Source organism: Staurois parvus, unplaced genomic scaffold (assembly GCF_062004578.1).
Source record: "Staurois parvus isolate SC_StPar_1 unplaced genomic scaffold, SC_StPar_1.0 ptg000401l, whole genome shotgun sequence".
NCBI classification, from domain to species: domain Eukaryota; kingdom Metazoa; phylum Chordata; class Amphibia; order Anura; family Ranidae; genus Staurois; species Staurois parvus.
The window spans coordinates 4048535-4075622 of NW_028318197.1; the positions used below are offsets into that span (position 1 = coordinate 4048535).

General features: G+C 39.7%; 1 protein-coding gene across 1 annotated transcript in view; it reads left to right on the top strand.

The window, feature by feature from the left end:
• Window positions 1–27088, top strand: part of CFAP61 (cilia and flagella associated protein 61) — a 409554-nt gene that overhangs the window by 354994 nt on the left and 27472 nt on the right. Inside the window, exon 26 of the mRNA XM_089686524.1 lies at window positions 19994–20084. Within this exon, the coding sequence (XP_089542650.1) occupies window positions 19994–20084 (91 nt within the window). The remainder of the gene's footprint in view (window positions 1–19993; window positions 20085–27088) is intronic.

Consider the following 27088-nt stretch of genomic DNA (forward strand, 5'->3'; position numbering starts at 1 on the left):
GCCAACTGAAGCACCGCAGCGGATGGGTGATGCAACAGGACAATGACCCAGAGCATACAAGTAATTCAACAAAACAATGGCTGCAACAGCACAGAATACGCCTTCTGGAGTGGCCCAGTCAGAGTCCTGACCTCAACCCGATTGAAATGCTGTGGCATGACCTTAAGAGAGCGATTCACACCAGACATCCCAAGAATATTGCTACACTGAAACAGTTTTGTGAAGAGGAGTGGTCCAAAATTACTCCAGATCGTTGTGCAGGTCTGATCTGCAACTACAGGAAACGTTTGGTTGAGGTTACTGCTGCCAAAGGAGGGTCAACCAGTTATTAAGTCCAAAGGTTCACATACTTTTTCCTCCCTGCACTGTGAATGTTTACATGTTATGTGCAATTAAACCATGGCAACATCTAATGTTTGTGTAGTATTATGTTGAGCAGACTGTGTTCTTCTATTGTTGTGACTTAGATGACGTTCAGAGTACATTTTATGCCCAATTCATGCAAAACTCCAAGTAATCCCAAGGGGTTCAAATACTTTTTCTTGCAACTGTATATATATATATATATATATATATATATATATACTTTTTCTTGCAACTGTATAAGACTAGCAGGGGGGTTCTCAAAAATAAGTGTAGCTCCACTAAGGGCTTGTTTACAAAAGTGTTGCCCTCTGGAGAGCGATCCATGGTGGACTGCATTTCAGGGGATGTTTGACAGTCGGTGAGGAGGCAGTGAGTTGTCTCCTTCACCACGTTTGATCCCAAAAACCCACATCACCCGTAACCACGTGTATTTCATGTTGTTGCATGGTGGTTGTGACGTGGCCCTATTCAATTGAGCTTGTTTTTAGGGAAATGCTGCAAGACTTCCAACAGTCTGAACCTGTAGGGTTAAAACGCACCATCAGCTTTAGAAGGTTATCAAGATTTGCACATGGATTTAAAAAGCTTTTTCTTCAGAGTAGAATTTATTTTGAAAACTCAGTTGCAGCACTGATAATCTATGCTAAAACCCCTAACCATATCAGTGCTCACAAAGCAAACTGTATCCTTCTCCATCCAGTGTATATCAGCCGGGGGCTCAAGCCCAGGAGTCCACTTGCTCTCCGCTGCACACTGCAATCAAATGAAAGGCCAATCTATAGCAATGAATGTCATAGGAAACAAGTATGCTCCTCAGTTCCATCTAGTGGCTATAAGGCTGAATTTTCCACATTCTCATATTTTTAAATAAAATTTTAGATCTACAGAGAATATAGCCTGAGAATATATAATTTTTCCCCATTCTGAAAGAATTCATTTAATTTCAGTTTAGTTGCATATACAGCTCTGTGAAATTTTATAAACACACCCCTTAAAGTCAGGGCTAGGGAGAGTAAAGCTGTCTTTTAGCAGTATACTGATGCCACCCTTGAAGTGCCATCACCTGTAATGTATTTCAGACAATCTTCTACTTCTCCTTCTTCTCAGAGTGGAATCCCTAAAACATATTGATCCTGTTAGGCTTTTGCTGCTGGTATGCAGAACTTAGATAATATTGCACATGTAATATTCACAAGCACAAGCTTTCCAGGTACTGCTGCACGTGGAGTTTGCATGTTCTCCCTGTGCTTGCATGAGTTTCCTCCCATATTCCCGCAACATGCTGGTAGGTAAATTGACTTCTGTCTAAGTTGACCCTAGTATGTGCATTTATGTATGCATGTAAGATAGGGATCTTAGACCGAAAGCTCCTTGAGAGTAGGCACTGATCTGAATGTACAATAGGGACCTTAGATCATAAGCTTCTTTAGGGCAGGGAATGATGTGAATGTACAATATATAAAGCACTGTATAAATGGCTGTAATAAATAAATATATGTGTTTTGTGCCAACAACCATACCATGAAAATAACAGCATTTGCCAGTGACATTTTGCACTTAATGAATAAGTCCTCCATTGTGAATTTCCCTTGCTAGTTAGAAATCGATTGAGCAGCTTATCTTTTAGCTTTGTTTAGTGCACACACAGGAGAGGTCTTGCTCTGCCTTCTCTCAGTGGATCTTGAATTTGTTACTATATCGTTTGGATGAAAGGATTAGCTTCCTGGTGAACCTGCTCTCAATGTATATTTTACTATGTATTTTACTATGTATGGCCAATGGTCAGGGCTCCCACACGGTAGAGTAGGATTGCACATTAGAGAGTTGCCTTGACTGGTCATACAACAATCACATACAGTATATTTGCATTTTTATTAATTAGATACAGATTGAGCAAATTGATTTTGCTACCTTTTAGGGCCTGAGCGCTGGGGAATTTGTATTTTGTGCCTAGTAGAACTAGGCAGATGTATATTACACAATGCCCAGTAACCGGTTTGCCTTATATGTATCTCTTACTGGCCATTAAAAAAACAAATGCCAGTATGATTAGAAGAGAAAAGCCCATGCATGCTACAGTCCAAGTTGCTGTATTGTATGTATATCATGTTAGTCCACCTTTAAAAGAGAGGTTTAGGGTATGTAAAAAAAAAACATACATACATACCTTGATGCTGAATCTGTCCCCCACTAGCTCTAAGCCCAAGAACTTAACAATCACATGAACGCTGATTACTTAGTTCTCAGTCAGCTCTGAGCAGAGAGCAGAGACTGTCAGTCACCACTCTCTGCTCTGCCTATCCAGCACTCACTGGAATGCCTGGCTGGGGAGTGGGCGGAAGCCGCTGGCTCCATCTCTCAGCCATGCACACTGAGAGGCTGAGCAAGCTGCTGATCAGGCATCTTGGTGAATCCCGACAATATGGTCAGGATCCTTCCAAAGCCTGAAGCAGCTCTGGATGTCAGCAGACAATGGGCTTTATCCTGCTGTCAGCTGATTCTAGGTAACCGGAGAGGAAGTGCACTCCTATGACCCACAAGAGAAGTATGGCCAAAAAAAGCTTTCTCCATACTAGTGGCATACTAAGCGAGGTGCGGTCCACACTGGTGCAGACTCAGTTGGGGGTGCTGTGGTCTTTTCTTTTCTGCAAGGCATCCAATGAATCTGGGAAGTTGTGGAAAGTGATGGTCAGCAGATAGGCAGCATTCACAACATGAAAGGAGAATTGTCAAGTAAGCTTATATTGGATTGTCAAAAATAACCAGTGTTTGTATTGTTATTACATTGCTTATCTTATAAAATGTAAGTGTATACTGGGAGCATAGTTCGCGATTAAGTTACATTTTAGATTGTAATATCCCCAACCTTTCCATGCTTTTTTTTTCTAACATGAATACTTTTATATTTAAATGAAATCACCTTATTTTTCATGTTATGGAGTGTGTGTTCTATCTTTTATACATATTCAAGATGAGGCCCAGCACCCTTGGGTGGCCCCATCTGACATTAGGATGTAGAGTCGCTTTCTGGCTACACCAGAAGCCTGTGTTCTTTATGTCCTGTGTTCATTTAATGTAGTACCTGGTGACACCATAGACTGTAGGTTTTATATCATGCATAAACATGAATTTACCCTTTGTTCCTTATCTTCCTCCAAAATGTTTAAACTTCTCCATTCTTTTGTTTTTTTTCAATAATAATTTCATACTCATTTTTAGATCATTTTCAAGACAACCAAATGATCGAGGGGTCAATTACATTTGTGTAGTGCATTAATGCACATGATTTTGTGCGTTAGCATGCGCTATGTTAAAGGGGTAGTAAACAAAACAAGCATTTTTTTTAATGGGCCCCCTGCAGGTTTGTGCTATAATGCGGTAGTATGCACCACACACTAGCATATTATAACAGACGTGAATAGACACAAAAAATACAAACTCTATCATATAGACTGCGTATACAGAATGTGACACACAAAAAATATATTTTTTTAAATATAATAATAACCAGAAACATTTTTGTGCAGTCCCAACATGTGGTCATGGCAGGATGGTGAGTGTACATCCATGTGGGACACCAGTCTGAGCATTATGAAGCACGTCACTGTAATTACAGAATCCAATACCAAGGAATCAGCACATTTGCACTTTATTTGCACATATTGGGACTGCACAAAAGTTTTTTTGATTATTATTTTTAATTATGGTTATTATATTTAAAAATATGTTTTTTTGTGTGTCACATTCTGTATGCGCAGTCTATATGATAGAATTTGTATTTTTTGTGTCCATTCAGTTCACAATTAGGACTGCTGCAACATACTGTATTAGTATACACAGTATATTCCATAACCGTTTTAAGACAGTCAATTGAAATCAATAAGCTGCCAAAACACTGAAATGTCCCAAAAATTGGAGGTGACACAGAAATATTAATGCAATGCATGTTCATAACCTTAGGGGGTTCCGTTTCAAATGAATGAATGGCACTGCAATGGCACTGCAATGTGGTGTGTTGCTGTGCGCAATCCTGCAATCGAAAAAAATTGATACCTGGAAGAACCTCTCCCTGGGCAAGAATCTCATGTAATGGTTCCTTTGTGTGTAAATGCTAAATATATGAATGGTTTCTTCCTCTGATGAAGTGCGTGCGCACGTAACGCATTAGGAGGAGCCAGGACGTCGTGACGCTACGCCGCCGGAGCCACATGGAGGCCCGGTGGCCATCTTTGACTCTGGAGGATTAGTTTACCTCTTCAGCCCTGACATTGTTTTATCTGCATATACATGTTTGTAAACATCGTTTTACCTAATAAATACATTTTCTGAATACTACACTATGGGCATCCTTCCCTGACTCCCCTGAGGAGTATTTATTTTCAGAGCCCGCTTTCTGTGATCCAGTTGCTTCACCCAGAGAAGGAAGTTACCCTGTAAGCAGGCAGCCTCTTCTGCTCATCCCTTAAAGGGACCTCTGGTTACCTGGATCCGATTAATTTGCTACCTGGGCATCTGCTGTTTACCATCTCTGAGGGAGAATTACCTTAAACCCTGACCAGACCTATATCTGATGTGGATACCCCTGGATGTGATACTTAATGTGTATAACTAATACGCATCTGGTGAGTGCGTATTTCTGCCATTTCTCACGAAGCACCACCATTGAGTTTTTACCAGTCACCTGGCACTTTATAGTATCACAGACTGTTATCTTTACTGAACTTTATTAGTAGTTTTACGGTTACTTGTTACCATTTAGCATTGCACTGTTTCATTTATTCCATTTGTTAGGTTTTATTTGGTTACCTTGAGTGCTTAGCTGCTGACTGGATAGTGCTCACTTTTACATTTTATTATTAAACGCTAAATATAATTTGTTACTCCAACAGAAACACTCCTTTAATTATCTAGCTTCAGAACTCTACATGATATACTAATATGATTTGTGATGTAAAACAATACCTTTAAGCAATACATTTGCACATGATCGTAATAAACCTGCTGATTTTCAGCCTTGTAAGGCCTCTTTAACTAAATTCATTGTAGAATATTTGATGTATGCTTACGAGCTAGCCATTGCACATGCGGATTATATACATGAATTTAGAGATTGGGGAGTATAAAAGAAAAGGTAACTGGACCCAGGTTCCAGCGTGTTTGCCTTCTTCTGTGAAGCGGGATGTTGTGTACACCACAGAAGTCCAATTTACAGATGTAATTGAAGCTAAAGTACGGGTTCATTTTCAGCACACCTGCCCTTCCAGAACACCTGTCTGTGCTGGAGCTTTGAATGCAGAGAACTGTCATCTATCAATAGGGTAAGAGCTATTTAAAACTTGAAAGGTATAATGGAAAAGGGATGTGATGTAGTGAGAGGTGAGTAAAAAGATGAGCTGATAACTCTCTAATGCTATGATAGTAATCACTGAAGATTTTGTAGAGATATTTTACCCATGTTATATCTCATCAGTACTTAATGCAAATTTGTTTTCTAAATGCTCTTCTCAACTTAGAAGCACATTCTAGTTTTTAAAAGAATGAAATGCTGCCCTCATTAAATATAACTAAATGCAATGTTTACCTGATTTATTTCTGTGATGGAAAAGCTGAGTGGATATAATCCCAATTGCATAAATCTCATTTAAACTCATTGAGCTTCTTTTAAATGTGTAGCAATCTTCCCTGAAGGGGCCACTGTGTTGTTTGGGTCCTCCTTCCCTGCACCAGTGATGGCTCGCTCCAAACGTAGACCCAAGTGACTATCGACATAGTTACATAGTTAGTCTGGCTGGAAAAAAAGACAAAAGTCCATCCAGTTCAACCAAAAAAAAAAGTTATAATCTTATACCCACCATTGATCCAGAGGAAGGAAAAAAATTCCTTCCTGATCCCCCGAGAGGCAATCAGATATTCCCTGGATTTACCTATAAATGTTAGTATCCAGTTATATTCTGTGTATCTAAGAAAGAATCCAGGCCTTTTTTTAGACAATCCACTGAGCTGGCCAGAACCAACTCTTGAGGGAATCTATTCCACATTTTCACAGCTCTTACTGTGAAGAAACCTTTCCATATTTGGAGATTAAATCTCTTTTCCTCCAGACGTAAAGAGTGCCCCCTTGTCCTCTGTGATGACCTCATGGTGAATAACTCTGCACCGAGTTCACTATATGGACCACTGATGTATTATACATGTTGATCATATCCCCCTTAATCTCCTCTTCTCAAGAGAGAATAAATTCAGTTCCTCTAATCTTTCCTCATAGCTGAGCTCCTCCTCCATGCCTCTTATCAGTTTGGTTGCCCTTCTCTGTACTTTCTCCAGTTCCCCAATGTTATCTGTGTGAAATGGTGCCCAAAACTGAACTGCATATTCTAAAAGAGGTGTTAATAATGACATCCCTGAAACTTTTTAGTTGGCTTTTTTAAAAAGCTAGGGAAAATTTCTGGAAAATAGATTGGTTAGACAATAGTTTCAGTGACAATACAGGTTTAATAACACAAGGTTCAATTGTAGGTACAAGCCAGGTGAGCGGGCTACCTTACCTCAGCCAATAAAAATTCTCCATCTCCATGGGCAGGCACAATGCAGGCTGCCTTGCAGCCAAAGTTTTTCTACCTCTCTGCGTTGTCCATCATTGGAGGGAAGGGGAGCAATGAGTTGTAGGAAGTAAAACACTTAACCGTAAAGGGACACTTGTGGGTGATACAAATGTCATACCAGTTGGCCATGCATGGCCTCCCCCAAGCCTGTCAGTAAAACTCCGCTCATTCCTGTGTTGTTTGGGGCGCAGGCCCAATGTGGGGTTTTTCTGTCACGCTTGTGAGAGTCTGAACAAGTCTACACACACTGTTTGCTGCAATTTCAAGTGGTGGTTCAGTTTTGCAAGCAGGATTCACTGCTGTCACTATCAGGAAGCAGAAGAAATGCAGCCAATGCTGATGGTATGTTATGAAAAAAACATGACCGAGAAAGAGACTAACGGAGATCAGAAAAAAGAGTTTGGAGGAGATCATGAGTACTGAGATGGAAAAAAAAGGATGAACAAAAGATGGAAACAGCTTATTTTGGGAAAAAAAGCATGACAATTGTTTGTTGAAATCCCCGTCTTTTTTTTTGGCCTTCTGTGTCTTGTTGAAGAGATGACCCTTTATTTCCATTCCTGTATACTCTATAGGAAGTGAGAAACTCTCTCCAAAGTGAGGTAAATCTCTTCTAAAGCCTGGTACACAGTGGCCAAACATTGGCTAGCTCAGCAGGACCTGGACCACTTTTGGTCTGTGTGTACAGCTGTCTGTCCAACAGAAGCTAATCTAATGAATGAATGAATGGGCATGCTGGAAAACTAGTATTCGATCACCATTCATAGCTAATGACTGTAAGTGCTGATCAGTGTATTTTGGTGGGGCAGGGGGTAGAGGAGTCCCCCTGGCAGAATACAATGTCTCAGCAGGAGAGATCCATGCATCCATGCATCCACATCACTTTTGTTGATGCAGTGATCTGTTGGTTTTGTTTGTTCAGTCCACTGGTTGAACGAAAAAAAAAATGAAGGTGTATACCCAGCTTTAGAAAGTTGCCATCAGAACAGATGTCCCCACTGGAAGATTTTCCCTTTATTCCTTTTCTAATAGCCATTCAAAATTTTACATTTTCCTATTTGGTCCTAGCGCCAGTGGTCAACAGGAAAAAGAGAGAGAGAATATCTCTAGCAGACACAGACAGCAATAAAAGCCTGACAGAGGTTCTTCCACATGCTTTTTGAGCTGCTGACCTGGAACAAGCATAGAGATGTGGGATATGGACATTTTTCAGAAGCTTTCAGGCAGGACTACTAGTATTTCCAGAAGGCCAGCAATTACAGCCACCATACATTTATCTTAGCAAAGCTGAACTCCATGCAGATATGAAAGACACAAATTAATGCAGTTAAGTAGTCATTAATACATATTTAAATGATAACTAAACCCAACAACAAATATATCGCTGCCCACCAGTCCTTAGATGTAGTGACTGCATTGGGCTAAGAACATTTTCAGCAAGTACAGAAAATACCTTGATCCTGTCAGAAATGCAGTGTCCTTGTCACTTCATGTGAGTTGAATAGAAAGTGAAATGGTCTTATGTGATGAAGATGAACTAAGACAGACGTGTTTGAAGTCCAGCCTGGGTGACACCCATGGTTACTTCCATAGGTAACAGTTAAGGAGTTAGCATAGCCTCCTATGGACAGAAAGTGTGTTATTTGCAGAATTATCAGGTCAACATAAAGGGGGAAAAGTTTTAAAAGAAAAAACAAAACCAACAAAGATACTTCATCTAAGGATTGAAAAGCTGCAATATAACATTTTTCTTTTAGGGTTTAGAGATGCTTTTTTTGTAAGTAACTGAATTTGATTTGGTATTGGCGTCTTTCATTCCCTGTGCACAAAAGCTTAGACTGGGAGAGAGAAAAGTAGCACAAGAAGATTGTTAGTTGTTCTTAAAGTGGAACTTCACCCAAAAGGGGAAGTTCCACTTTTACTCCTTCTCCCCCCTCCTCTGCTCTATTTGGAACATAATATTTTTTGGAGGGGGGAGCGAGTACCTAGTTTTGATAGGTACCCGCCCCCCTGCCCGTGGTCTTCTGGGACACATTACAGGTCCCAAAAGGCTGAGGGGCCATTCACAAAGCACAGAGTGTCTCGCGCATGTGCAGTGGGCATTCGGCAGAGAAGCCGCAAGGAGTCACAGCAGGCTGCCCACAGTTAAAATGGCGCTGGGGACCAAAGACCAGTAAAGAAACCAGCTCAGGTGAGGACAGTGCTGGATCCCTAGACAGGTGAGTGTCTGTTTATTCAAAGTCACTAGCTACAGTTTTTGTAGCTGCTGACCTTTAGTTTTTCCATACCTGACTGAAGAACCACGTTAAGTCTAAGGAGCATACAGATGAGAGTAAAGAGTAAAGTGACATGGAGATAAGCTGATCGGTGTGCTGCTTCTCCTTTCACTGTACAGTCATGGAGTGGGGAGTGTGGAGGAGACATCTGAACTGCTGGAAAGAAATATAAGGTCTCGTCCCCAGCCAGACAGCACATCTCAGAACTGGATGGACAGAAATTTCACATACTTTGGTAGGTAAAACAGCCCCCTAGATGTATTTTATCTTTGTATTTAACAGCTTGCCTGAAGTTTAGCTTTAGGTAGAAAACCTCTGAATATTGATGAAAGTTGGAGAGAGCAGAATGATGACCTTATTAATGGACTGCTACTTCTTCCTGCTAATCACAGGCTAGGGTGGGTCCTAGATCAGGCTGTATTGCTCAATTGCTGCATAGTTTGAGAAGAGGTCACCAAATGAGCAGGACATTGCTGTGCTCTTTGGACCACATGTCAGGTTAAACAGAATTACAAAGCCTTTGCAGATAATTATATGCATTTTAATGTTGTATTTAGCGTTTTGTGTGATGTTCAGCGTTAAATAGATCTGTTTGAGTAGATGTTTTGTTTGAATTACCTACTGAAGATGCCAGAGAAAAAAAAATCCACTCCAGGTCTGGAAACAGAAAACCTTATTAAACACGTCTCCTCTACAAATTGAGGGTCTGGGCCAATTCAAAATAATTTCATTTAGTTAATCAAAATTAATTTATCCTCTTACACTAAAGGAAATATTGAATACTTGATGGAATATAATATTTCAAATAGATTTGCATTTTACAAAACATAAGAATGCAAAAAAAAGTTTCTATTCAGTAGTATGTTTTTGATTGAAAACTCTTTTGCAGTAGAGGGCTCTTAGTCTCTTTGTAACACATCTAATTATGACTGCATTGATTGTTTAATTATAAATTAAAAATAAAACCAGACAGCGCTGGAAAAAAAACTGGAGGACTATGTATGCCCTTGTTAATCTCCTTTGGAAAACTATCATGCTCATCCTCTGCATTCAACATTTTTGGAACTGGTATACAGACTTTAAAGAACAAAATGTTGCATCTTACTATGCCTTAGATTTGATGGCTCCATTTGTTTTCTTTTTTACTGGCTTCTTTTCCTCTTTTCACCTGCTTTCACCAAGGTTGACAATGCTCACTCATGGTACTGCATATATGGAAGAGCAGAACTGTCACCCTAGCACAGGACTACAGAACAACCCCACTGCTCTTTTCAACAACATTAGAGAGATTCTAACTGCAACACAACAGGTAGTAAGAAGAAATGTCAGTGAAATGAAGGTAGATCCAAACATGTCCTCATTTAGAAGTTTCCTCCACCCCCTGTCCAGCAACAACTGTAAATAGGGTGAAAAAAAGCCTTGAATTATACCTGCTGTAAAGGTAAATATGAAATATTCCCATGCAATACTTCATACTTCATCCTAAATTTCAAGGAGAGCTCTGAGCATTTCAACCCTCGCTACCTGTATTTATTTTGGAAAAAAAACCTTACCTACCATTTTTTTTTGCAGTCTTCTGTCTGGTGCATAGACATCACGGTTGACTCTTCTTCTTCCTCTGGTGGCACAGGCATTGTTCCGAGACTTAGTGGCACTCACGTAATGATGTGTAAGTGCCTGTCTGTCCTAGAGTATTGTAGGCTCAGTGAGGACATTGGAAAGGTGCAATGTGTCGGGCCGAGCTGTGGACAGTGACGTCATCCCGGACTGCTCTTGCACCAAGTGTACCAGTGGAGCCTGGAAAGAATAAGATGCAACCTGGCCTATATTATATAGTAGGGGTCTCCAAACAGTCTAAACAAACTGCCAGTTTACTATCCTTCAGACTTTAGAGGGGTTAGACTGTGGCCAGTGGGAGTAGAAAATGTCCAGGCATCTGTAAAAATGCCCCATCATTGGTGTCCTGAGAGGAATAGTGCCCCATGATTAGTATCAGTGGGATCAATAGTACCCCATTGTTGGTGTCAGTGGGAGGAGTAGTGCCCCATCATTGAGGTCAGTGGGAGAAATAGTGCCCCACTGTTGGTGTCAGTGGGAGGAATAGTGCCCCATCATTGAGGTCAGTGGGAGGAATAGTGCCCCACTGTTGGTGTCAGTGGCAGGAATTATGTTCCATTGTTGGTGTCAGTAGCAGAAATTTGCCCCATTTTTTAATGTCAATGGGAGGAATATTACGCAAGGGCCAGATAAAGGCAAGAGTAGGGCTGCATCCGGCCCCCGGGCTGCAGTTTGGAGACCACTGCTAAAAAGGCTCAAAATACCTGAGGTGTATCAGAGGTGTGATGGATATCCCCCTAGAGTGAATAAAGCGCAACTTGACAAACGCTACACAGAGTCAAAATATATGGTGAGTTTTATGCAAGCTCAGAGGTGGATTCACAGATTAGTGGATGAGGGACACAGTTTGAAGAGATTCACATATGGTTTATAAAAGTGATACCGGCAACAGGCTACTTCCTTTGCGGAGTGCAGCACTGAGCACAATATACACTGCTCAAAAGAATTAAAGGAACACTTTGAAAACACATCAGATCTCATTGGGGAAAAATATCATACTGGATATCTATACTAATATGGACTGGGTAATGTGTTAGGAACATAAGGTTGCCCCATCGTTTGATGGAAATGAAAATTATCAACCTACAGAGGACTGAACTCAGATACCTCGAATATCAAAGTGGAAAAATGATGCAGCAGGCTAGTCCATTTTGCTGAAATTTCATTGCAGCAACTCAAAATGGTACTCAGTAGTTTGTATGGCCCCCACGGGCTTGTATGTATGCCTGACAACGTTGGGGCATGCTCCTAATGAGACGTCGGATGGTGTCCTGGGGTATTTCCTCCCAGATCTGGACCAGGGCATCACTGAGCTCCTGGACGGTCTAAGGTGCAACCTTGCGGCATCAGATGGACCGAAACATGATATCCCAGAGGTGTTCTATTGGATTTAGGTCAGTGTAAAAATTTGTGAAACCACCCTGTTTATTTCCATAATTCACATACCATGTTGCCCTGAAACCTGGAACATGTGGTAATTGTTTGTGTTAGGTGTAGGTAAATTGCTAACAGGAAGAAAAGCACTTGTTATATATTGGATAATACATTCCTTGCTGTAAATTATATGAACCCAAACTAAAAAACATTGTGCCTAAGATGAATTAAAAAAAAAAATTAGGTTCGTAATGCATCCAAGGCAAGGATGCAGAACTGAGCCCCCCTCCTAATGCATATCATAAAATGGGTGTACTACCTTGTGCTCATGTCAACCATTTGCAGTTGGAGAAAGAGGGCAAAGAATGGAGTGTGCACTGCCCTTCATGGCCAATCACTTGCTTTCTTTTGGCTAGAAGTTGCACATGCACCATGTGTTTTAGTGTCAGCTGTGGGCAGATGGGATTGAGTGGAGCTATGTTGGAGCACTGTATGAAAGCAGTAGCTTTCAGTACAGGCAGGAAACTGTGGCCCCTGATTGCTAGCCACTGATCTGTAGCTTGCATTTGGTTAGGCGATGCCCTCCATTACAGCTGTACCCTGCCCACCCCTTATCTCGGCTCTGCTCTGCCTGTAGTAAAAATAATTCACTTCTACCTTTACAAGCACCTCCTACATTAGGGAATACAACTGCCCAAAAGTGAATAGGGTTTTGACTAGAAATGTGCACAACAGAAAAATTTGTTATGTTTTGGATTTGTTCATTAAGTTAAAGAAACAATTGAGTACTGTCCGTGATACTTTTTTTATTTGCACTAACATACAATTTTGAGGACAAGCTTTCGGGGTATGTCCCCTTCTTCAAGGTCCAAGCAGTACTATACAAATACAAATCACAAAGTTTCATCAGAATATTAGAAGGGATGAAAAAAAAAAAAGAGGCTAGAGATAAGAGACAGCAAAAGCGAGGGGGGAGGGGGGGAAATACTGCACTCACACAGAGGCAGTCATGCTTGAGGTGATAAAACTGTTGGATAATGGTTGAGGAATCCCATGTCCAAATTCAGGCGTTATCTCTTGTGTCAAATAGAATTATCATTCTTAGTTCAAACGTTTTTCTTTCCTGAATGGATTTGAATTTTCCTTTCAGAACTAAAACATCGAGATCTTCCATTGTGTGACCTGGTTGTGCAAAATGGTGTCCCACAGGTGTGCAAAAGTCATCTTCTTTATGTTCCTTGATGGTATGTCTGTGCAAATTCATCCTTGTTTGCAACTTCTGTCCTGTTTTGCCAACATAAGATCCTTTGCTGCATTTTCTGCACTGGATAAGGTACACAACATTACTGGAGGTGCAGCTGTATGATCCGGAAATATTGAAGATCCCTTTTGAGTGTCTGACACTTTTTGATGGATTGATTTGGTTGCACAGCTTGCAGCATTTTTTATTGCAGGGTTTGCTTCCATTATTTGTGACATCATTATCAGAAGGAAGTTTCCTACTGAGACCGCCCCTTGAAGACGTCATTCATGATGAAACTAGTAGGGCTTCCTGGATGCTGACGTCTGTGGAGAAAATTGAGTCACGAGCGCTGTAGTGAGTGTGTGTGGGGAACAGGAGACTGTTATACCATTTGCTGTTTTATGCTGTTATACTGGTGTCGGTGAAGACACCCTTTTTGTGAGTGTAAATCTTTATTAAATTGTTGGATACTTTTATAAAAAAAACTGGCTGCACCATGATTTTCTCTTTCATTCCCAAACATGACCTCGGTGGAGAGATATAATGCTCCTGGAACCATTATATTGAGTGGTGGATACCTACCTTATGGATGATTGTGTAGCTATTGATCATCACACCTGAGAAGTTGATTCATTGCATCTTCTCCCAGAGCAAAAAGCGTTTTTTGCTGATCTAGAGATTGATCAGCATGGAGCTCTGGTGAGTTACCCAACTTTACTTTGGTGGTGGATTTAGGCACAATTTCTTTGAGAGCACCTGAATTTGAAAAGGATTTGTTTGGACATTTGAAGAAATTCAGATTTGGACATTTTTTTATATTCACAAATTGAATTATTTAAATTACTTATGCACTAAAAAATAGTTTTGCACATAATTTTGATACTTTTTGATATTAATTGAGAATAGATATACTGTATATATATTTTGCACTAATGTTTCTACACTAAATTAGGAATAGTTTGTGGTTTTAGTGCATTCCTTTATTTAAGTTTCCTACTGATTAGTTTATTTCTGAGGTTGGGGGGTTGTCTGAAAGCCAGTATTGGGGGTTGCTGGAATATTTCTTTCAGAGTTCCATCCCCTGTTATGATGGGTTGTAAATCTTTGATTATTTTTCTTATTCCTTCTAGTGTCGGGTTGTATGTGGTTACTAGAGGTACACGGTTGTTTGTTTTTTTCTCTTTGTACTGAAGTAGATTTTCTCTTCATGTTCTCAAGGCTGTGTTTATGCTGGTGTTGATAGTTTTGTCCTTGTATCCTTTCTTATGGAAGGCATCTGCTAGTGTCCCAAGATGTTTATCTCTGTCTCTTGGGTCAGAACATACTCGGTGGTATCTGATGGCCTGACACTGTATGATGGCATGTTTTGTGTGTTGGGGGTGGAAGCTAGAACTGTAGTTTCATCTGTCAGTGGGTTTCCTGTATATTGAGGTGTGAAGCATATTATCCCTGATGTATACTGTGGCGTCTAGAAAGTTGACGTGTGTGTTTGAGTATTCCATTTTTAATTTGATTGGTGGATGAAAAGTGTTGATCAATGAGTAAAATAGTTTTAGGTATTCTTCACCTTCTGTCCATATGATGAAAATATCATCAATATAGCGATAGTATCTGTATGGTTTTTGTTCCATGCTGTTCAGGAATTTTTCCACCAGGTCAGCCATAAATAAATTGGCATATTGGGGTGCCATTTTACTTCCCATCGCAGTACCCATACATTGAAGTGGTATACCACGGTAATGCATGATGAGAGTGCGCCCTTGTTTGTTTTCATTTACCAGTGGTCAGATTTCCCGATCTCAGAAGGGCAGCACCTCTTCAATTGGCATTTTGGCAATTCCTTGGTTTGCATGAAGATTGGAGTGCTGGTTTCGTTTGTCTATCTCTTGGAGCGTGTACCCATACATTGAAGATAGATGTCTTTATTGAAGGCAAAGTAGTTGTGTGTAAGTATGAATTCAATGAGCTGTGTAACATCCTCAGCAGTGTATTTGTGGTTTGGTGAGGATGATAAGGATCTGTGACATGCAGCTAATCCATACTTGTGAGGGATATTACTATACAGGGATACTACATCCATTGTCACTAGAAGTGTATTGGATGGTAATTGCTGTATGTTGTTGATCTTGTCAGTTGTTGTGAAAGTCAGTTGTGTCTTGCAGGAAACTAGCAGTATTCTTGACTAACGGTTTTAAAAAAAATTTTTCTACAAAGCCTGAGATTTGTTCAGTGAGTGAATTCATACCTGATATAATGGGTCTGCCTGGATTTCCTGGCTTGTGGATTTTGGGCAGCATGTAGAAGTCCCCGATTTCTGGATGATCCGGAATCACATTTATAAGTTCTGAATGTAGGTGGGCTGGAAGTGTTTTAATGAGACCTTTTAATTGCTTTGTAAAGTCCTGGTCGGATCATAATCCAGTTTCTTATAGTAGATGGCATTTTCCAGCTGCCTCTGGCCTTCTTGTATGTATTTGTTTGTATCCATCACAACAACTGCTCCCCCTTTATCCGCTGGTTTGATGGTGATGGCCTGATTATTGCGCAAATCGTGTATAGCCCTTCGCTCTAGTGGTGATAGATTTGCTGAGTGGATATCAGGGATGTAGCTCGCATTTTGTTTCATCATATACATTATGTTAGAATAATCCATTTTTGGAATTCATTTTGTATATTCAGATTCTTTTCGATTATTCGTTATTTTCAAATTGATTCGAATTTCAAAATTTGAAAGTCGACTATATACTTTCTATTTTTTTCTATTGTATTTGACATTCAAAATTTGGATTTTGGAAGACAGAAAGAATATAGCTGTCTTCCAAAATCCTCATTCTAAATTTTGAAATTTGAATTTCAAATAGAATAGAATAGAATAAAATATAAATAATATATATATTTTATTCTATTCTATTCAAAATTTGAAATTCAAATTTCGAAAGATGGCTATATTTTTTTTGTTGTATTGTATTCTATTTGAATTTTGAAATTTGAATTTTGGAAGATGGCTATAATCTTTCTATGTTATTTTGTTCTATTTGAATTTCAAAATTTTAATTTCAGAAGATGGCTGTATTCTTTCAATTTTATTCTATTCTGTTCAAAATCCGAATTTTGTAATTCGAATTTTGGAAGACGAGTATACTCTTTCTATTTTATTCTATTCTGTTCAAAATCCGAATTTCAAAATTCGAATTTTAGAAGAGGGCTATATTCTATTCTATTCTATTCTATTTGAAATTCAAAACACAGCTACATTCTGTTTCATTCTATTCTATTCAAAATTAGAATTTTCGGAAGACGGCTATATGCTTTCTATTTTATTTTATTCTAATCTATTCTATTTTTCTAAAAAAACTTTCTATTCTATTCTTTTCTATTCTGTTCTATTTTATTCTCTTATATTCTTTTGGCCTCTGGAAGAGTTTACCTCCTTCATGACCAGGCCATTTTCTGCTATTTGGCACTGCGCTACTTTATTTGGCAATTGCGTGGGCATGCAACAATGTACTCAAACAAAATTTATATAATATTTCCCCCCACAAATAGAGCTTTTCTTTGGTGGTATTTGAACACCACTGGGTATTTATTTTTGAAAAATAAATAATGTTTTTTACTTTCTGCTAAAAAACATCCAATAAAAAAATTAAAAATGTAATTTCTTCATAAATTCAGGCCAAAATGTATTCTGCTACATATTTTTGGTAGATAAAAATTCCAATAAGCATATATACATTGGTTTGTGTGAAAGTTATAGTGTCTACAAACTATGGGATATGTACTGGAATTTTTATTTTTTAATTTTTTTAATACTAGTAATGGTGGTGATCAGCGACTTATAGCAGGACTGTGATAGTACGGTGGGCAATCTGACACTAACGAATGCTGGAGAGGAACTGACTAACTTACATCACCAGTGACACTAATAGTAGGATCAGTGATAACAATATATACTGACACTGTACTGATGACACTGGCTGGAAAGGGGTTAACATCTCGGGCAATCAAAGGGTTATTTTTTTTATAATTTGTTTTGTTATAATTTACTCTGGATTCATTGAAATTCCTTACTATTGTGATTCAGAAATTCAGAGTTGAAATTTTGTGCGAATTTCAATTCGTAACTAAACGAATTGCACGTGTCTAGTTTTGACTGGAAAGGGGAAGTTCCGCTTTAAGGACTGCTCCCCCGCTCCCCATTAAGGACTGGCCCCTTTAGGGGGCGGGGGGGAGCGGGTACCCGAATTTGACAACTACCCGCTCCCACATCCGGTCCGATTGCCTAGGTGATCGGAAACTGAAGGTGTCCTCCCCCTCCCTCCCTGTAGTCTTTTGGGACATGTGACAGATCCCAAAAGACTACAGGACCATTCACGAAGTGCAGCGCTACCCGCGCATGCGCAATGGGTACCCGGCTGTGAAGCCGCAAGCTATCACAGCCGGGTGCCCACACTGAAGATGCCAGCCTCCAGGAATACAGGACGGTTGGTGAAACGGGCTGCAGGGGACACACCGCAGGACCGAGGGACAAGTAAGTGGCTGTTTTTTAAAAGTCAACAGCTACAGTTTTTGTAGCTGCTGACTTTTATTTTTTGACAGGGTGAGTGGCACTCCGCTTTAATTACCTCCCTGGCGGTATTCTGGAGTGTAGCTCGAGGTAAAGTTTCAGCACCACAAGCGGTAACCCCGAGCTACACTTGGGAATACCTTGTAGCGCTGCTTCGGGATCTCTTCTTCACTTACCTTATCCTGCGCTCCTGCGATGTCCCTCCTGCAGTGTCCCCGGCAATGTCCTCCAGTTGATGCCGGCATCTGTCTTCTGGGTTCCATTCCCTGCGACATCAGGACATACGGGGGACGGAACGGCGGGAAATTTAAAAATGTGAAAAAGTGACATTCACTAAATACACTAAAATCACATAGTAAAATATTACTGAATCAAACCATTTCACATACATTTTGTCCCTAGTGCTTTGTCCTGTGCCCTGCCTGCATTTATACTGTTCTTTCTGCCTGGAAACTGAGAAATGTCCATGACATCCAAAAAGCGTCCCTTTAGGTCAAAATCAGTTGTAGATCAGCTAGAGAACAGCGATAGTAAATCAGAACCACTTGCAGAATTGAGTGATAATGATTCGTGGGGAAATTCGGCCTCAGACACTGAAAACGATTTTGCGACTTTGCTCAGTGATGTGCGAACTTGGCGCTATATTTCAAATTTCAGTGTTTTTGGTTTGATTATATTATTGAATTAAATTTATTATTATTATATTAATATTTTTTATGGTTATTTATTAAATTATAATTTATGATTTTGTGTTTAAAATTTTATCATACCCAGGATGTTTACTAGACTCTTGTTCGGACAGATTTCAGTGAGTTATTCGTACAAATTACAGGCCTACAATAAAAAAAATACATATTTCCATACAAAAAAATTAACCGCTTTGAGCACAGAAATACTGACATAATCAGACTGCTAGGGAGGCTACAGGTGATGTAGCACTGCTAATAAACATCATGTTCGTATTGATTGATGTTTATTAGCAGCGCTACATCGCCTTCAATTAATTTATTTCTTTTGCTGTTCCTGTAGGTGTGGCCCAATTTAGCAGTGGCTGTGGCCTAACGTGGTACTTTGACAGCTGTCAGTGTAAACAGCATGTTTTGGTGTAAATACCGAGTAGAGATTACAGGGAATGGCATGGGCACTTAACACAGGAGATGTTTTATAAAGTAATAAAACTGCTTCTGAGCACCCTAGTGAATCCTGATATAACACTTTTCCATTAACAGAGAAACAGTACCAAATTGCATTCATTAAAAGCAGAAGACGAAGTAAATATTTCCAGTATAAGCTTCATGTTTGCACAACAGCGTTCGGCTAATATTTCAGTGTCAGGGTTGAGCAGAATGTATGACTCAAAGACAAAACTTATAGTTATGAAGTGAAAGCCACACATGTTTATACATGAATTATAATGCTTATAAAGAGGCTTGCTAGGACAAAACAAGAACTTTGGGCATTAGAGTAGTGATCTAGTCATCCAACTGCAACTCTACGATGGCCTGTTTTCCTGTCATGTATTAATCCTTAGACCTTAATGCTGAACAACATTTGTGTCATTGTCTACACAAATTTAATTTGTTTATGCACCAGTTCAGTTAATCCTACAATCTGCTTTTCTCAAATGAGGCCGGATAATGGAGTCATGGTCCCTCACAGGTCTGCAGGCTTTTAAATTCTGATAAAATCAGGATTCTTCACTGGGCCTTGCCACAGCTCTGAATTAAGCCACTTTAAATGTAATTACCAGAGCTGGCTGTACATCAGGAACATCCATTAAAAAAATTGATTGACCATGCTGTTATGGGGAGGCATTTTATGAACAAACGATCCTGATGGGCCCTGAGCTATAAATTACAAAAGCAAAAAAAGGGGAAAAAAACAGGTAAATACTTTATTAGCTGTTAATGAGAGGTTCACTGGATAACTCAATTTTTTCTTCTTACAACAGCTACTTCATGGAAGCGTGGTGCATGGCCATCTACCATGATCGCTTTATTGATTTCCAGCAAGAGGTGCGTGAAATCCTGGCATCGAAGAAAGTAAGAAAATCACTAATTCCGTCTTTTCTTAACAAGGTCTGGCACTTCTCAGTTTGTTGCGGCTGGCCACTTTGCTGTGGATTTTGTCAGCCCGAAGCAAAATGTATTAGTGTGAGCCCTACATAATTATACATGGTTCTTGTTGTGGGATTCAAAAATGTGCAGAGATAAACTGTTATAGACAGATCACTTGCGGTTATTATCGATGATAACTAAAAAGCGTGTCTGTATCTTTCTAACAGGAGGAACAGCATTTGCTGACCTACATCATCCTTGTTGCCACTTCTTCAAAGTCAAAGCATAGTCAAACCTTTTTTTTTTTTTCTCTGTACAGCATACAGAGTAGAGAAGGTTTGATTGCTCAAAAAATAGAAAAGGCCTGGTACTCCATGCAAAACCTCAGCAATTTATTGAGGTCACATCAAATGTATAGTGAACAAAACATGTTCCATCTCCACCAAATGGATTGATCCTAGATGGATTTATTTACAGCATATTTGGATGATGACCATCCTTTGCATTCTTCTTTTCTAACATTGTCCTGATCTGGGGATTTTTGAAGCACATTACATAGTTACTAGAGATGAGCGAATTATTCAAAAATTCGATTCGGCTGATTCGCCGAATTTGCGGGAGAAATTCGATTCGATGTGAATTTATTCGCTGCGAATTTAACTAATTAAAAGGGTTTCTAGGCTTCAGAGAGCCTTTATATTAGTGCAGAACACTATACCTTTAATTTAAATGCCCTTGGAGTCTGCTGGGGAAGAGAAATAATACTGTCAGTCAGTATGACATGCAGATGAGTGCCGTCGATCTTAGAATCACCGCACACTTCACTCATTTGGGCAGTCACGGGGCACGACGAAGAAGAAGAAGAAGAAGAAGAAGAATGAGAAGAAGAAGAATGAAAAGAAGAAGAATGAAAAGAAGAAGAAGAAGAATGAAAAGAAGAAGAATGAAAAAAAGAATGAAAAGAAGAAGAAGAAGAATGAAAAGAAGAAGAAGAAGAATGAAAAGAAGAATGAGAAGAATGAAAAGAAGAAGAAGAATGAAAAGAAGAATGAAAAGAAGAAGAAGAAGAATGAAAAGAAGAATGAGAAGAATGAAAAGAAGAATGAAAAGAAGAATGAAAAGAAGAATGAGAAGAAGAATGAAAAGAAGAATGAGAAGAAGAATGAGAAGAATGAAAAGAAGAATGAGAAGAATGAAAAGAAGAATGAAAAGAAGAAGAATGAAAAGAAGAAGAAGAATGAAAAGAAGAATGAAAAGAAGAAGAAGAAGAATGAAAAGAAGAAGAAGAAGAATGAAAAGAAGAATGAAAAGAAGAAGAAGAATGAAAAGAAGAAGAATGAAAAGAAGAATGAACTATATTACTATATCAGTCTCTAATGGATGCTGGAGAGTTAAACCCCCTAACACTTGCTGTGCCCATTATGAGGGGTTCCCACCATCCCTGTGCTGAGGTTCTGGGTATGCACACCTGCTGCGCCCATTATGAGGGGTTCCCACCATCCCTGTGCTGAGGTTCCAGGTCTGCACACCTGCTGCGCCCATTATGAGAAGTTCCCACCATCCCTGTGCTGAGTTCCTGGGTCTGTACACCTGCTCTGCCCATTAGGAGGAGTTCCCACCATCCCTGTGCTAAATTCCTGGGTCTGTACACCTGCTGTTCCCATTATGAGGAGTTTCTACCATCCCTGTGCTGAGGTCCCAGGTCTGCACACCTGCTGCGCCCATTACTAGGGGTTCCCACCATCCCTGTGCTGAGGTTCTGGGTATGCACACCTGCTGTGCCCATTATGAGGGGTTCCTACCATCCATGTGCTGAGATTCCGGGTCTGCCCACCTGCTTTACCCATTATTAGGGGTTCCCACTGTCCCTGTGTTGAATTCCTGGGTCTGTATGTACACCTGCTGTGTCCATTGTGAGGGATTCCCACCATTCCTGCACTGAGTACCTGAGTCTGTACACCTGCCAAAAGAAAGTTTCAGGATTTTGAAGGAGCAAAATACAGTAATACTGGAACAAAAATGAGCTGCGTGGTGGAGTTGCCAGAAGAAGAAGAAGAAGAAGAAGAAAAGAAGAAGAATGAAAAGAAGAATGAAAAGAAGAAGAAGAAGAATGAAAAGAAGAAGAAGAAGAATGAAAAGAAGAATGAGAAGAATGAAAAGAAGAATGAAACGAAGAAGAAGAATGAAAAGAAGAATGAGAAGAAGAATGAAAAGAAGAATGAGAAGAAGAATGAGAAGAATGAAAAGAAGAATGAGAAGAATGAAAAGAAGAATGAAAAGAAGAAGAAGAATGAAAAGAAGAAGAAGAAGAATGAAAAGAATGAAAAGAAGAATGAGAAGAATGAAAAGAAGAAGAAGAAGAATGAAAAGAAGAATGAAAAGAAGAAGAAGAAGAATGAAAAGAAGAAGAAGAAGAATGAAAAGAAGAATGAAAAGAAGAAGAAGAATGAAAAGAAGAAGAAGAAGAAGAATGAAAAGAAGAATGAAAAGAAGAATGAGAAGAATGAAAAGAAGAAGAAGAACGAAAAGAAGAATGAGAAGAAGAATGAAAAGAAGAATGAGAAGAATGAAAAGAAGAAGAAGAAGAATGAAAAGAAGAAGAAGAATGAAAAGAAGAAGAATGAAAAGAAGAATGAAAAGAAGAATGAAAAGAAGAATGAGAAGAATGAAAAGAAGAAGAAGAAGAATGAAAAGAAGAATGAAAAGAAGAAGAAGAAGAATGAAAAGAAGAAGAAGAATGAAAAGAAGAATGAAAAGAAGAAGAATGAAAAGAAGAATGAAAAGAAGAAGAAGAATGAAAAGAAGAAGAAGAAGAATGAAAAGAAGAATGAAAAGAAGAATGAGAAGAATGAAAAGAAGAATGAAAAAAAGAAGAAGAATGAAAAGAAGAATGAAAAGAAGAATGAGAAGATGAATGAGAAGAATGAAAAGAAGAATGAGAAGAATGAAAAGAAGAATGAAAAGAAGAAGAAGAAGAATGAAAAGAAGAATGAAAAGAAGAAGAAGAATGAAAAGAAGAAGAAGAAGAATGAAAAGAAGAATGAGAAGAATGAAAAGAAGAAGAAGAAGAATGAAAAGAAGAAGAAGAATGAAAAGAAGAAGAGAGGAGAATGAAAAGAAGAATGAAAAGAAGAAGAATGAAAAGAAGAAGAAGAAGAATGAAAAGAAGAATGAGAAGAATGAAAAGAAGAAGAAGAATGAAAAGAAGACTGAAAAGAAGAAGAATGAAAAGAAGAATGAGAAGAATGAAAAGAAGAAGAAGAAGAATGAAAAGAAGAATGAAAAGAAGAAGAAGAAGAATGAAAAGAAGAATGAAAAGAAGAAGAAGAAGAATGAAAAGAAGAAGAAGAAGAATGAAAAGAAGAATGAAAAGAAGAATGAGAAGAATGAACAGAAGAAGAAGAAGAATGAAAAGAAGAATGAGAAGAAGAATGAAAAGAAGAATGAAAAGAAGAATGAGAAGAATGAAAAGAAGAATGAAAAGAAGAAGTATTCCAGTACAGCAAAAAGTGTATCTGCAGAGAGCTCCGCTATTTCTGACAGTTCTCTGACAGTTCCTTCACATTTACAGCGGTTGAAACATTGTATCTATTTATTTCCGAATAAAAACATCTGTATCCTAAATGGAAACAAATAGATACAATGTTTCAACCGCTGTAAATGTGAAGGAACTGTCAGAGAACTGTCAGAAATAGCGGAGCTCTCTGCAGGGACACTTTTTGCCGGCTGATCGGGAAAAATCCGATTCGCGCACCCGAAGTTGGCTAATATTCGGATTCGGCACAAATCGAATTTTTCCTGAAATTCGAAACGAATTCCACTTCGCCTGGTTCGATTCGCTCATCTCTAATAGTTACATAGTTAGTCTGGCTGAAAAGACAAAAGTCCATCCAGTTCTACCACTAAAAAAGAAAAAAAAAAGTTATAATCCTATACCCACAGTTTATCCAGAGGAAGGCAAAAAAAACCCCAGCAAAGCATGATCCGATTGGCTCCTGCAGGGAAAAAAAATTCCTTTCTGATTCCCCGTGAGGCAGTCAGATATTCCCTGGATCAACTTTTGTGTATAAATGTTAGTATCTAGTTATATTCCGTGTATCTAAGAAACAATCCAGGCCTTTTTTAACCACCTCCTGCCCGCTATATAGTAATATGATGGGCGCAAGGTGGTTCTCTCGTTCTGGGAGGACGTCATATGACGTCCTTCCATTCTCACTGCACATGCGCGGCTCAGGGAGCACGCAGCGCGGCGATCGGCGGTGTGCTGTGTCCCTCAGACACAGCGGATCACCGATCACGGAAAGAGCCGAAGATGTCGGCTCGGTCATGTGATCAGCTGTGTCCAATCACAGCTGATCACATGTAAACAGGGAAATGCCGGTTATCGGCATTTCTCTCCTCTCGAGCTGTCATGCTGACAGCTCTAGAGGAGAGGAGAGCCGGTAATCGGCTTTCCGCGGAGGGGACATGTACACTGATCATCAGGGCACTGATAATCAGTGTGCCAAGGTGATCAGTGTAGCCCCAGCAGTGCCACCTGTCAGTGCCTTGTATCAGTGATCATCAGTGCCTCGTGCCAGTGCCCATCAGTGCCACATATCAGTGCCTACCAGTGTACATCAATGCCACATATTAGTGCCCATCTGAGCTGCCTTTCAGTGTCACCCATCAGTGCCACCTATCAATGCCAATCAGTGCTGCCAATCAGAGCCAACTATCAGTGCCAGTCAGTTCTGCCTATCAGTGCGCATCAGTGCTGCCTAACAGTGCCAGTCAGTATTGCCTAACAGTGCCAGTCAGTGCCGCCTATCAGTGTCATATATCAGTGCCATGTATCAGTACTGCTTTTCAGTGCCCATTAGTGATGCCTGTCAATGCCCATCAGTGCCACCTACTTGTGCCTCCTCATCAGTGCCCATCACTGCCACCTATCAGTGCCCATCAGTGCAGCCTATCAGTGCCCATCAGTGCAGCCTCATTAGCGCATATCAGTGAAGGAGAAAATTCACTTATTTACAAAATTTTATAACAAAAACTAAGAAAAAACTTTTTTTTTCCAAAATTTTCAGTGGTTTTTGGTTTGTTTAAGAAAAAATAAAAAACCCAGAGGTGATTAAATACCACCAAAATAAAGCTCTATCTGTCACAAAAAAAATGATAAAAATGCCATATGGGTAAAATGTTGTATGACCGCGCAATTTTCATTCAAAGCGAGAGAGCGCTGAAAGCTGGAAATTGGCCTGGGCAGGAAGGGGGTATACAGTCTGGTCCATAAATATTGGGACATCGACACAATTCTAACATTTTTGGCTCTATACACCACCACAATGGATTTGAAATGAAACAAACAAGATGTGCTTTAAGTGCAGACTGTCAGCTTTAATTTGAGGGTATTTACATCCAAATCAGGTGAACGGTGTAGGAATTACAACAGTTTGCATATGTGCCTCCCACTTATTAAGGAACCAAAAGTAATGGGACAGAATAATAATCAAAAATCAAACTTTCACTTTTTAATACTTGGTTGCAAATCCTTTGCAGTCAATTACAGCCTGAAGTCTGGAACGCATAGACATCACCAGACGCTGGGTTTCATCCCTGGTGATGCTCTGCCAGGCCTCTACTGCAACTGTCTTCAGTTCCTGCTTGTTCTTGGGACATTTTCCCTTCAGTTTTGTCTTCAGCAAGTGAAATGCATGCTCAATCGGATTCAGGTCAGGTGATTGACTTGGCCATTGCATAACATTCCACTTTTTTCCCTTAAAAAACTCTTTGGTTGCTTTTGCAGTATGCTTTGGGTCATTGTCCATCTGCACTGTGAAGCGGCGTCCCATGAGTTCTGAAGCATTTGCCTGAATATGAGCAGATAATATTGCCCGAAACACTTCAGAATTCATCCGGCTGCTTTTGTCAGCAGTCACATCATCAATAAATACAAGAGAACCAGTTCCATTGGCAGCCATACATGCCCACGCCATGACACTACCACCACCATGCTTCACTGATGAGGTGGTATGCTTAGGATCATGAGCAGTTCCTTTTCTTCTCCATACTCTTCTCTTCCCATCACTCTGGTACAAGTTGATCTTGGTCTCATCTGTCCATAGGATGTTGTTCCAGAACTTTGAAGGCTTTTTTAGATGTCGTTTGGCAAACTCTAATCTGGCCTTCCTGTTTTTGAGGCTCACCAATGGTTTACATCTTGTGGTGAACCCTCTGTATTCACTCTGGTGAAGTCTTCTCTTGATTGTTGACTTTGACACACATACACCTACCTCCTGGAGAGTGTTCTTGATCTGGCCAACTGTTGTGAAGGGGGTTTTCTTCACCAGGGAAAGAATTCTTCGGACATCCACCACAGTTGTTTTCCGTGGTCTTCCGGGTCTTTTGGTGTTGCTGAGCTCACCGGTGCGTTCCTTCTTTTTAAGAATGTTCCAAACAGTTGTTTTGGCCACGCCTAATGTTTTTGCTATCTCTCTGATGGGTTTGTTTTGTTTTTTCAGCCTAATGATGGCTTGCTTCACTGATAGTGACAGCTCTTTGGATCTCATCTTGAGAGTTGACAGCAACAGATTCCAAATGCAAATAGCACACTTGAAATGAACTCTGGACCTTTTATCTGCTCATTGTAATTGGGATAATGAGGAAATAACACACACCTGGCCATGGAACGGGTGAGAAGCCAATTGTCCCATTACTTTTGGTCCCTTAATAAGTGGGAGGCACATATGCAAACTGTTGTAATTCCTACACCGTTCACCTGATTTGGATGTAAATACCCTCAAATTAAAGCTGACAGTCTGCAGTTAAAGCACATCTTGTTCGTTTAATTTCAAATCCATTGTGGTGGTGTATAGAGCCAAAAATGTTAGAATTGTGTCGATGTCCCAATATTTATGGACCTGACTGTAAGTGCCCTGTAGGGTAGTGGTTAAACTAAGCTGGCCAGAACCAACTCTGTGCAGTGGAATAAGGGAGGGAGTCTATTC